Below are 13428 nucleotides of genomic sequence, written 5' to 3'. Positions count from 1 at the left end.
CACATGGTTTTTTTTTTTAACTAACAATTTGTAGCAATGTGATATTCATCCCAGAACCCTGTGACTGCGTATTATGTTGTTTGAAGTGTTACATTTGTTCATCAGTACCTCATACTAATCTCTGTTCTTGTCATTCGTGTTACACCCACCAACCCTGCTACCAACCAAATCACACAGGGAGCATCTGGCTTAGACGGAAAGCCAGGATCCCGGGTGAGTCAGCACCTCAACTTGCTCCAACAGGTTTTGTGGCTAGGAGTTTTATGCTTCAGGACAGACTCCCATCAAATGATGAGGGGTACATAGGACTGGAGCAGAAGAAAGTGGACAAAGATAGGGCAGAAAAGGGAAAGGTAGACAAAGCCTGGGTTGCAGCCTTGTTTGTCATACAGCCTAAAGTGCAGAACATCTTTCTGAAGCCGGGGTTCAAGTCTGGATAACTTGTGACGTGGGAAGAATGACCAATCTAATTGGCTTCATTGTCGTAGAATCCCAGACAGATTTTTCCATAACCAATGAACACTTCCTGCAATTCCATAGGAGGGGTCCTCTGAAGGAATCAAAATCATGTGAATTTATTTTAACTTGCTTTTCCTTTTATGTTTATGTCCATTATTAGAAATGTAACTTCTTCTTTGGAACTAACTTTCAAATCTCTGTTCATTGAAATGACTTGTCTGTCTTCTGTCATTTTGTCTCTTTTCTATGGTTCTTAACAGCTCCATCTCTTAAATTTCAGCTACAGGTCCTCAATATTTAGAAGTCTTCTGAAGATGAACTTTGAGTTCAGGCAGTAAGAAAGAGATCAAACTGATGTTGATAATTCAGCAACATTAGAATGAGTTTAAAACCCTGAATTATTTCATATCACAAGACTCATAGAATAAACAAGAATAGTAAAACAGAAATAGGAATACTAAAAAAATTGTGCTAGAATAGTTTCTGTCTGCAAATATCATAATAAATTCATTGCAAATCTAAGCATAGTCTTCCTGAAAATGAGCAAATATACCTGAAGTCCTTGCTACATTTTTAAGAATCAAAAAGAATTCCAAGCTCTTCAATTCTAAAAACCTGTTTCAGGCAGTCATTATTTTCACTGGACCTCAGTGTTCCTATATTCATCCAAATATTATCTCATCTGCCACAGAAATCCTAATCCTGAACCAGGAGGCCAGAGGGCAATTATGCCATTAAATCATCCAGCTGCCTGGTTTGTGCCTTATAAGCCTAGTGACTTGAGCCACTGCAGCAGAACCTATAAGAATAATTCCTTCCTTCTAAGCCCCTGCTGCTTCCAACAGAACTGAAGAAAGCTTGAAAAGTTAAACACTGTTCTCATTTATTTAAGTTTTTTTTTTTTACTTGTATAACTATTCGAGCCTCTTAAACAGCTGAAGACAAGACTTCAGAGCATTTGTGGCCAAGAGGAGTAGGGGTAACTGTAGGAGCAGAGAATGGATGTGAAGAAGGGGTGATGTGAAGCAAAAACAATTATTTTTTCTTAAGATTTTGGGGGCAAAGTGAAGATTTTCCATTTAGTCAGGGAGGAAATATATAATATATATTTAAATAAATACAGTATTTTGTGTGAGCCTTTCATTGAAATAGGCAGTTATATAATTCATCCCTTTTGCATGAGTTTCTGGAAAACTAGTGGCCTGAAAGAATCAAGCATAAAGCAGTTTGAAAGGAGACGTGTTGTCTTACTGACATTCTAAGGCATCATTCACCCAGGAAAAGTCCAGGATAAATTATAACTGCTTTTCTTACAGCCCTTGGGATATGTCTCATATTATATTATTTTTATCTTTTTTTAGGGTACAGATGGCCCTATGGGACCCCATGGCCCTGCAGGTCCCAAAGGAGAAAGAGTAAGTTGCTCCTGAGGTTATTAAGCTGTGACCTAAAGAAAACACAGAGTGTGGCTTTTCCATTTTAGTTGATCTGAGCTGTTCATTTCCCAGAAGAAATAAAGGGCCATCCAATAGTAAATGGAAATAGATGCCATCTTAAGTTCTATTCAGAGTCGTCATGCTGAGAGAATGACAGAGTATTAGAATCTGCCTGCCTTAACAACAACAACAACAAAACCAATGCATACATTTTCATAGCTAAAGTAAATAGCTCAGACCATTCCTCCTTAACCCCTAAGGAAGATGTTTTCATTTGGCCTTAATCCAGAAAGTTGATGTCAATAGGTCTAAAATTTCCGGGACTATATATTCTGGTCGATAATCTTTTATATAAAGCTACTGTATTCATTCAGAATAAGTTATAACTTTTCTAAAGGGAACTTACAAAACCTAAGTATTCTCTGCACAGTTACACATGCTCCTCTTTTTAAGCAAAAGAATAGCCTTTCTTTAACCATAAGGAAATAATTTTAGTGCATTATAAAACAAAAACCTTCCACTAACCTTTCTATTGCTAAGCCATGTTTCCATATCTTTGGGGGGAAAAAAGACACTCAGAGCGGAAGATAAACATCTGATACAAAAAAATGTACTGCAGCATCAGCAGCTGGTCATCCGTCTGGAACTTCTCTCCCTCTTTCTCTGTTTTTCTTCTGCTTTTTCTTTTCCTCACCCTGAAAAACTTTTAGAAGGTTTTTTTGTATCTGAGTAGAATTGTGTCATCAATTTCCCCACCATCCAGGATAGGATGTAAAGAAAATATTGTAATGGTGAGGACTTCAAAATGTTGGAATGATTCATTGTGCAACTTTGTGGTCTTTTAAAACTAGATAGAGTTTCATCAGTCTGGGATAATTTGCTTTAAAATAGAGGGCCATATAGTGATTTCTTTGGCATACATCCCCATCCCATAATTCCATGTCCTATAAAGTGAATTCACTTATTCAGTAAGTATTTATCACATTAAGATGTACAAAACACAAGGTACCCCTAGCGTGGAATGAAAACGCTCTCCTCCCATTTATGAAGTCTATTTTGCTAATTGTTCTAATGAATTGCATAATAATATTTGATTCATCATCCTATAACCTTTTATTAATACACTGTATATACTTACTCAGTACTGTGAAGGAAGCAGCTATTTTCCATGATCTCGAAGAGTTTACAATCTAACTGCAGAGGAAAAAAATATCTGCAAGGAATAACTAGATAATGAGGCCTAAGTGAGTACAAATAGTACATGCTGTGCATTCAGCGATGAGGAAGGCTGGCTTTACCCAAGAATCCTTCTAGGAAGAGGTGAGTCCTAAAGGAAATAAGTCATCTGAATTTATTTCTAAGGTCAAACAAGAGACTTACGAAGATCATCTTAATTAAAAAGATTTAAAAGCTAAGAGCCTCATGCTGCTGGTGCAGTCAAGCATTGTATCAAGAAATCCAGTCCATGAACTAAAAATGGAGCAGCAAATCTCAAGTAGTCTAGTGGCAGGAGGCCCTGGAACTCAAGAGGGTTTACCGTTTGGTAAATCAGCTGTTACTTCCGAGAGCTCCACAGTGTCATGAGAGTATCGGGTCTCAGCGCCGGGGTAGAATTCACCAGGAGAGCAAATGAAATGGCTAAGAATTTGTGAAGGCATAGTTTCAGTCAAATGGTGTGCAGTGTGAAGTGTTACACTTGTATTTACTCAGCATGTTAACTGTCTTAACTGGATCAGATATCAGTACTCTCTCCAAGTGCCCCTCTCCCTAAGTGCTAAACTGGAGTGTGATTCTCCAAGTGAATGGATGGAGGTGCCGTCTGGACTCTCTTGAAAAAGTTTCAAATTTTAAAGAGGCAGGAATCAAGAAAGGGGTTCATTCTAGAATAATTCCTCAGTGTAGGCATGCAAATTAAAGATCCTGAATGAAATGAGACCAGCCTAAAAGAAACCAGGCATTTGACAGGCAGCGTTATTCAAGAATTGTCAAATACATGACTGGCAGCATGAGTAGTCAGCTTTTCAGAGCACCTATCGTCCTACCTGCAGCTGATTTCTTCATCTTGGCCTTGTAACCACTAAGGAACTCCGTAGAGTGTGTTAAATTTGAGAGGTTCAAAGTTCTTTTGGAATGAATTGATCCCGGAAAAGAAGTTGCACCTTCAAGGCCCTGTGGTAATATTTCATTCCTAAAAGTTTTCAAGCTGAAACCATTAAGCTGCTTTTGGCTCCAAGTGACAGAACCCCAACTCAAAATGGCTTAAACAATAAAGAAATTTATAGTTCTGTGTGGCACAATAGTCAAAGGAGGAACTCTAGGCTTTGCTTCTGTGCCCTTTCCAAGAGCTGGCTTTGTCTTCTGACCACAGGCAAGCTGGTTGCAGCGGTTCCAGACCCCGCCTCTGGCGAGGCATCAGCAGAGAGCAAACATAGGGACTGTCTTCTCCTGTATCCTCCTTAGCTGTGAGGAAACTGTCCCCAAAGCTTCCCAGCCACTTCCCCTGACACTTCATTGACCAGGATTGGGTCATATGTCCACTTCTGAAGCAGTCACTGGGAGTGAGGTGGAATTGTCATGATTAGCTTCAAGTAAGTATTTGGGGTGAGCAATTCTGCAAGAGGATCTCCACAGCTTTAGTGACAGCTGAATTCAAATCAGCCACGGTATATTCATTTTAAAAACAAAATAAACCTGAAGTCCTCAATCAGAGGAGGAAGAAGGGAGTAGGTACATCAAAATAATCTGTGGAGATGTTTCAGACCACGGCTACTCTAATCCATTGAGTTTTTACGAATTAGACCAACTCCAGGTTACATGAACCTTCCTTCTAAATCCCCACCTCCCATTTACACACACACGCACGCACACACACACACACCATTACCAACAGCACCACCACCACTTAAAAAATCATAAATAACACTGACAGATCAAACTGAAAGAACTTTATTTTGAATTAGTGCTCTTTGGGTTTTCAAGCCCTTTTCATTAAAAACAAGACCTCTAACTGTACGATAATCATGAGAGCTTCTTTGTATGGACATATTATTTGGCAACATATAATTTCATATTTTATAATCACACTTAATCTTCAGAAAAATTCTTGCAGAATATGTATTACTCTCTTATTTTACAGCCCATGAAACACAGGCACAGAAAGGTTAAGAAAGTTACCCAAGGCCACACAACCAGTCAGCACCAGAACTGGAATTCAAATTTAAATCTGTTTCATTTCAAAGCCTGGCCACTTTACTGAATGCAATTCCTGATCTTTCAGTAATAAACATAAAGTAATAATGAGTAAAAGTGCAATAAACTTTTATCATATTTATTCCCCAAAATCTCCCTATACTATATGTGCCTCTAAGTGACAGTGCTAATTAGCACCAACAACCCCTAAGTTTAAGTTAAAGAAGACTGTTGACAGTGACTTGAAATTTGCTCACATGGGAATTTGGAGTGTGGAGAAACACAGAATAATACTTAGGTCTGCATGCACAGTTATCAGCTGAACTTGACATTTTACCCTTGGAAGAGATTTGCTACCGTTAAACTTCTTCAGGGGTGTGATAAAAGAAGGTAACATTTTCTTTTGGCCCCTCACATAAACATCATCATTCTCCTGACGTTTCCATATTATATACTGACAGTTTAATTTTGGAGATGGCAGCAGAAGAAAACGCTACTTGAAATGCAGACATCTCTTTTTTTATTATCACAATTTCATATTCCTGGGGCCACCTCCAATTACACTTATTTTTTATAAGCATTCCAGATGATCGTTTAATGAATCAACCAACAAAGGATTAATCTCCAAAATATATAAACAGCTCATGCAGCTCAATATTAAAAAAACAAACAACCCAATCCAAAAATGGGCAGAAGACCTAAATAGACATTTCTCCAAAGAAGACATACAGATGGCCAAGAAGCACATGAAAAGCTGCTCAACATCACTAATTATGAGAGAAATGCAAATCAAAACTCCAATGAGGTATCACCTCACACCAGTTAGAATGGGCATCATCAATATCTACAAACAACAAATGCTGGAGAGGGTGTGGAGAAAAGGGAATCCTCTTGCACTGTTGGTGAGAATGTAAATTGATACAGCCAGCCACTATGGAGAACAGTATGGAGGTTCCTTAAAAAACTAAAAATAGAATTACCATATGATCCAGCAATCCCACTACTGGGCATATACCCAGAGAAAACCATAGTTCAGAAAGACACGTGCACCCCAATGTTCATTGCAGCACTATTTACAATAGCCAGGTTATGGAAGGAACCTAAATGCCCATCGACAGATGAATGGATAAAGAAGATGTGGTACATATATACCATGGAATATTACTCAGCCATAAAAAGGAACAAAATTGGGTCATTTGTAGAGACGTGGATGGATCTAGAGACTGTCATACAGAGTGAAGTAAGTCAGAAAGAGAAAAACAAATATCGTATATTAATGCATATATGTGGAACCTAGAAAAATGGTACAGATGAACCAGTTTGCAGGGCAGAAATAGAGACACAGATGTAGAGAACAAATGTATGGACACCAAGGGGGGACAGTGGCGGGGGTGGTGGTGGTGGTGGTAGGTGATTGGGATTGACATATATACACTAATATGTATAAAATAGATAACTAATAAGAACATGCTGTATAATAAATTAAGTTAAAAAAAAGATTATCATTTAAGCTGAGACAAGCTCTGCTACTTAAATAGGTACATGGAGAGAGAGTGATGAGGTAGTAAATTCCTACCTTATCAGGCACTGAGTAGAAAGCATAAATGTTTTTAAACCCTCTTTTTCCGAAAGGAAGCAAAACATACACGATTGTATTGATGTGACTTGATTCATGAATTATGCAAATATTTACTAAATTGCCGGACACTATTGTAAGCCGTGGGCATGCAGTAGGGAAAAAAGCCAGGGCCCTGGCACCCTAATGTGCAGATTCTAGTGAGGGGCTCAGCAGAGAATAGACAAGTTATAACGTGGGTATGTCTCCTGGTGTATGAGCACCGTGAAGCTCATTTAAGGGCAGGGGCAGTCAAGGAAGAAGGGCTTGCTGAAGAGACATTTGGGGGAAAAAGAATTTTCTTATTACATTTTTGAAAAAGTCGTAACTTAAAATAATTAGTAACAAACATTTCACAGTAAGGCCAAAGAAACCCAAGCACCACACCCTAGACATGCAAGTCCTTTTGCACCGCTGGGCAGACAGTCCTTCTTTCAAAGGTGATTCTGTAAGATATGCTAACGTGGATTTCTTTTGCTCTATCACTGGCAGCGGCCCTGAAAGAGCCTGACTCTTTGGAATTTTGATAGAATGATACTTCAAATAGAGGCTTTAGCCATCAGGGAAAGTGTGTGAATATAGGTGTTTGTTTATGATTTGCACTTTCACCTTTCATTATAGGGTGAAAAAGGAGCTATGGGAGAGCCGGGACCCCGAGGACCATATGGTCTTCCCGTGAGTTCTCTTGTCTCGCGATGGTGTTTCCCTTCAGCATGTATAGATGACCTGTCCCTGGCGTGGTTAACCCTCCCCTCGTGGGGAGACTAATCCCATTAGAGGAGCAAAGAACAATCCACTAAGTCTCTTCAACGCCAATGTAACTGTGTACTTCAGAGATAGGTCATATTTGTGTCGTATTCTTACACTCACATACAGACACCCACACACTTCACCAGTTTGAGAGGATCAGAGGTTGTCCATGAGATGGACAGTGCTAACCTGAAACGGGGCTTTTGACTGTCAGATAACCCCTCCTTGGGCCATCTGACCAGACCCATAATAGGCCCTTCCTTGGGAGGTCATTGTACCAGAAGTGGGTGTGGAAGCTTAATTTTAAAAACTCTCTTCAGACTTTATCTGTTCTCATATATCACTTACAAAAACTGCTCTTGCTAATAAAAGGTATTTCTCAGATTGATGTTTCTGATGACTTTGATGTTTCTGACCTCTCTAAATTACCGTGATGACAAGTGATCTTCAGAACAGAGAAGGTTGATAGTGTTCTATCTTCTGAAAATTCTCAATGACACCCACTTCAAATTGAGAGCCTCGGGTTTGCTTCAGAATATTATCTTGGGGATAATTGTAAATGATTTGATGGGGTAGGGTAGAACTACAGTAGAAGCATATACTGTTGTCTCAAGGTTTATAACTCCTATGTATTTTCCACGTACCTTGTACTTTCTAGTTTTTATGAATTGAAATAATAAGCTCAAACCATGATTACTTGAGTGCTAAAAGAGATGCTGATTTTGAAATAGATTTCGAAATCTAACTGGTGGAATCAAAGCAACTTCTCAGCAACGTTTGGGTGGATTTGTTGTGTGATTTTCAATGCCCTGAAAATCTGCTCCACAGGGCTCAATGGATCATCCTTGCACAGCAGTATTATATTCCTTCTATAATAGGGGGTCATTAATTTACTAACAGTTTTTAATCTGTGATCTTCACACCCACAGTATTTATAGACAAGGTGTACATCTAGCCAAATTAAAATTGTATTTAACAATAAACAGTTTTCACATTCTTTACACACTTATGAGCTAACTACTAAGTTGTCAAACTAAAGTAGCATAGATTTGCTTATAATGTTAGTGCTGGTGTGTTTTTAAATCAACTAAACAGTATTTTTGCTTTTGACTTACTCTTAGATTGATAACTTGAATACCAAGCGTTAAACTTCAGCAAAATATCAGACTATTTAACCTGATATAGAATAAAAACATTTTCATGACACTTACCTGCAACATTAACAGTCACTTCACTTGATTTACTGAAAGAAATTTGTGTTACTAATCAATAGAGAATCTTTTTCACATTTCTGAATTAGTTGTTTTTATACTAGTGTTGCATGTCCAGACAGCCTTAAATAGAATAATAACCTATTCGTGAAACTTAGGAATACTAATGTAGCTACTATGATTCTTTGGCAGGGGAAAGATGGAGAGCCTGGTCTTGATGTAAGTAATACCTACAATAAACATCTTCCCACTATAATAGATGCTGATGGTCTCCATCATCAATAACAGCAAGAATACTTCTAATATTTTTCTGTGCAGTTATGTGTACAGCATATATTGCTGTGTGTGTAGACAGCAATATGAAATAAACCACTAGGGTTGGCATGAGATAGACATAAAAGCAAAAAGCATAATTATCTAGTATGAAATTAATAACTGACAGTTGATAGAGGCATTTCAAAATACTTTCCCAAATCAGACACTCAACATGAGTGGTTAAATTACTTATTTTAAAATATGCATAAAATCGAAGTATCTTTCACATGCCACCCTTAGGGAATGGTATGTTTATTCTCAAAGCTATTATGCAGTATTTTTCTTTTTAGCATAAAGTCTCTATATATCTTATAGCAACATAATTCTATAAAAATAGAGAATGTCGAAAGTCAATCCCTCCTAAAATGATTACTGCTCATCCTGTATATATGTGAATAATAGCAGTAGCAAAAAGTAATAGTAGTTACTCTTTATTGGGCACCATTTGTATGCAGACATCATTCTGGTACTTTATATATATCATCACATTTAATGCTCACACCAGCAGATGTGTAGTATTAATAGGTATTAACCTCGTTTTATGGTCAAAGGACTAAAATGGTGAAGTAAGTTTGCCCGCAGTCCCACAAATCAGAGAACTTGCCAGGATTCAAACTAGGATCCTGATATTCTCTCCACTATACATTTCTTTGGAGAAAAAGCAAGAAACCTTTTGTTTACAGATATTTGAGATGGTAGGAAACTGTTATTTCTAAGTGCCACTTTACCCATCTAAGTTTTGAGACTTGAGGGCATGCCATGTTTCTTTATTTGCGTTCAGAAACATGAATTCTTAAGGTTTTTTTCAATACGGTGTTGCCACAGTTATACCAATAGATCTTTTTGGTTTGCTTTTTATCCTATAGGGTTTCCCTGGTCCACGAGGCGAGAAGGGTGATCTAGGAGAAAAGGGGGAAAAGGTGACCTCTCCAGCCTAGCATGTGCCTGTTTGATTTTTCTGCTTCTGTCTGCTTTGCTGTTCAACCTGTGTAATTCTTTCATACGTCTAATCTTTCTCCATCCTGTGCTCCAAAAACACTCTGATGTCTGATCTGAGGAACCACATCTTCACAGAGGAATAAAGGCTACACTGCAAGAAATAAGGGCACTGTTAACACAGAAGAAAAGAATTATAATCCCCAGATATCTGGGCTACAATCTTTGGACTACCTGACACCAATTAATTGAAACATGAAGTTTTCAGGGGTTTTTGAAAATGGGGGTGGGGAGGCATTTATGACATTAAGTAAAATTGAATAGCACAAATCTGCAACAGTCTTCTGGCAGAGCTCAGCTAACCCTGTAAGTTCAGCATCTCATTCATCTTCACAACATTCCCAGTAGAGACAGAAGATATGTCCTGTATCTTGATTTTTTTTTTTTTTTTAATTGGAAAGTGGAAGGCAAGCAGTATGCCCGATAAACCCAGTGAGTCCCTTACGCAGGGACCAGGACTTGTTGCCTTCGGACGCTGTAGATACTTTCTTTCTTTTTCTTTTTCTTTTTTTTTGCGGTACGCGGGCTTCTCATTGTTGCGGCCTCTCACATTGCGGAGCACAGGCTCCGGACGCGCAGGCTCAGCGGCCATGGCTGACGGGCCCAGCCGCTCCGCGGCATATGGGATCTTCCCGGACCGGGGCACGAACCCCCGTGCCCTGCATTGGCAGGCGGACTCAACCACTGCGCCACCAGGGAAGCCCGTGAATACTTTTTGAATATCATTCTTTGACATGGGAGACAAAAATTAGCAAGAGCCTTTGTGTGTTCATACCCACAAAGACAGATAGTTACAAAACTATGCTGATTAATAATAACACTGAGACATTATCCTCTGTAAAAGTGTCTGTTTTCCATAAAGCCTGAGGTTCACTAGAATATTACTGAAAAACGATTCCCAGAGCCTGTTAAAGTCAACATTCATATGACAACACTTTCCGTTGAGTGATTATTCTGAGTTGATTAACCAATCAAAAAATGAATTGAGTCCAAAATTAATAATACCCAACACATCTGGTGTCAGTCACACCTATGTGAAGAAGAGTCCACTCCGTTCCAATGAAGTTTAAATCAATTTTACTTCACGGCAATGATGTTACTTGCTGAGGAAGAATGTCGATTCATCTTGCACGAGTGAGCAATTTACTCCCGAAAGCTCCTCCCATCTTACTTCTTATCACACCTGCTCTCATTTCATTTCACCCTGGCATCTCGGGTCTTTGTTTTTGATCATGATCAACTAAACCACACCGAAGTTCTCTCTTTCCCCGATATTAGAGAAACCCAAATGGCTTTGATTCTGAGCCTTCTGATGCAATGTTTTTGGCACACAGGAGATAAATGTGGAGCTTTCACTCACACAGAAAGGATGCATTAATTTGAGTGCATATCTCATCTATATCTGTTATGTATATGTCTTTGAATATTCATGTTGTTTCGCTTCTGAAATTATTCAGACTTATTGTATCTGCCATCCTGATTGCAGAATGAATACACTAATTTAAATATGTATTGCATAGTATTTTGTATTCTGTACTGCACCAGCTTCTTGTCTATAAATATGCAGAGATATTTGTTAATGTGAAACAGCTGAGGTGCATTCCTTACTTCTCCTCCTTTTGCCTCCTTTCCTTAATTCCTCCATCCCTATGAGCCATGCAGCTTTCCACAACCTTTACCTTGATTCCTAAATACTAATTTCCATGGCTACATTCCCACCATGTAATTATCCTGCCTACCTCATTTTTAGCATTAGCTCAACTGAATCCAAACTGCTTTTCCTCTCTTGAACAGAATTTTTTTGTTTTGTTTTTTTGGCTTTTGTTACCTTGTGAGCAAGCTGGAAACCCATTTACCATTGTGAACACCTGGCATGAGACCAATAACAGTGAATTAAAGAACATCTTTGAGTTTATAAACAAGTCTGTTTCTCCAAGTGGCATTGCTGAGAAATCTTAGCACTTTTAAAATTTGTTTATCTGACTTACTAAGGAAAGTATTTGCTTTTAGTTTCCTTAAAAAGAATGTTAAAAGAAAGAGTATATTTTTAACACACTGAATATGTTTAAATGAGAACTAACTACAAAAAATAATGTCAGAAAGTTGGATTCATTTCAAAACGATAGAAACTGCCAAGATTTTTTCCTTTTCCTCTGGCTCAATGTAGCTTTCATCTGTTATAGGATTAGAAAAAAAGCAAGTTGGCAGGTACTGAAAATTGGGTGAAGTCTCCATTATTCCTCTGAACTTCACTGCCACTGGCTGGATTCAATACAGTTGGTATCTGTCATCTTCACCAAAGTGGTGGCGGGAACACCTCATTCACAAGGACCACGGCACTGGGGTCTAAGTCAGCACTGATCCTCCTTTCTGATGTGTCAGGCTTCAAGTTCTTTCATCTTGTTGAATCTTTTTAATAAAATCCTGTACATCACTGCCCAGACTCCATTGCCACTCTGGAAGTCTGTTATTTTTCATAATATCATGCCTTACCTAAACCAGAAAACAGTGGTAAATGCCCTTCCAGACTTTTATTGGCTAAACCATCTTTTGAATCACCGTTACTTCCCCCCGCCCCCCCAAAATAAAACCTGTCTTATTTAAACCCTTGTATCCACAGGGGGAAAAGGGAAAGAAAGGCAAAAAGGGGCCTAAAGGGGAGAAAGGAGAACAGGGTGCTCCTGGATTAGATGCACCCTGCCCGTTGGTATGTCTGACTCATGCAACCGTCTCCAGATGTCACATGCGGAGGCGAAGCTGGGAGAGGAGCAAACTGGAGGGACCGCACAAGCGGGGGTTCTGATTGGCATCTTTTAACGTAGACTTTAAGGTCCCAGAAACATCGATAGCAGGCTGTCAGTGTGTTCCACCCCTTGTCTCTGGCCACCAGCTATGCCTGGTTTCTCAACACTCAAGTATTGATGTGCATCCGGGGCATGAATGCGGGATCGGAGGAGGAACCCGTGCTCCTCAGTCCTGCTCCGGAGAGCAGGTCCCCATTCCCAGAGAAGCGCCAGTTGTAGGAACACATCAAGCTCTGTTTTCTTTTGTCCAACATCACTGGATGTTACCTTTCCCTTCAGAGTTGCTCCTCTCCCAGCCTTTTGTTATTGTGGTTATTTCATTAGCAGAAATTGTGCTTAAGTGATTTCTTCTGTTTAGTAACATTATGAGTTAATCTTTACAAACAGGGATTCCGTGGCGTTAAGGGGGAAAAAGGGGAGCCAGGCCAGCCTGGCCTGGATGGGCTGGATGCCCCTTGCCAATTGGTACAGTATTTCTCTTTCCTACCACCCTGCATGCAATTCCTTTGTTTATTACATATTCATCTTTCTCAGTGTAAAGTGGTACTTCTGGAGCAAGCTTTACATGATAAACACACTACATGCATGTGCATGAATAGCTCCTTCAGTGACTGCAGAGTGAAAAAAGCATGCACGCATTTCAATCAGTGACT

At 39.1% G+C, this 13428-nt stretch overlaps 1 protein-coding gene across 1 annotated transcript in view; it reads left to right on the top strand.

Moving 5' to 3' along the window:
- The window catches only part of COL25A1 (collagen type XXV alpha 1 chain), a 452466-nt gene extending 442553 nt beyond the window's left edge, over positions 1-9913 (top strand). The window contains exons 30-33 of the mRNA XM_060147387.1: positions 178-213; positions 1821-1874; positions 7321-7374; positions 9842-9913. Coding sequence (XP_060003370.1) covers positions 178-213; positions 1821-1874; positions 7321-7374; positions 9842-9913 — 216 coding nt within the window. The remainder of the gene's footprint in view (positions 1-177; positions 214-1820; positions 1875-7320; positions 7375-9841) is intronic.
- Positions 9914-13428: the final 3515 nt, after the last annotated feature.

This window comes from Lagenorhynchus albirostris, chromosome 4, assembly GCF_949774975.1.
Source record: "Lagenorhynchus albirostris chromosome 4, mLagAlb1.1, whole genome shotgun sequence".
Classification (NCBI taxonomy): Eukaryota; Metazoa; Chordata; class Mammalia; order Artiodactyla; family Delphinidae; genus Lagenorhynchus; species Lagenorhynchus albirostris.
Note: the sequence above shows the minus strand (reverse complement) of the source record. Positions and strands in the feature narration are given on the sequence as shown.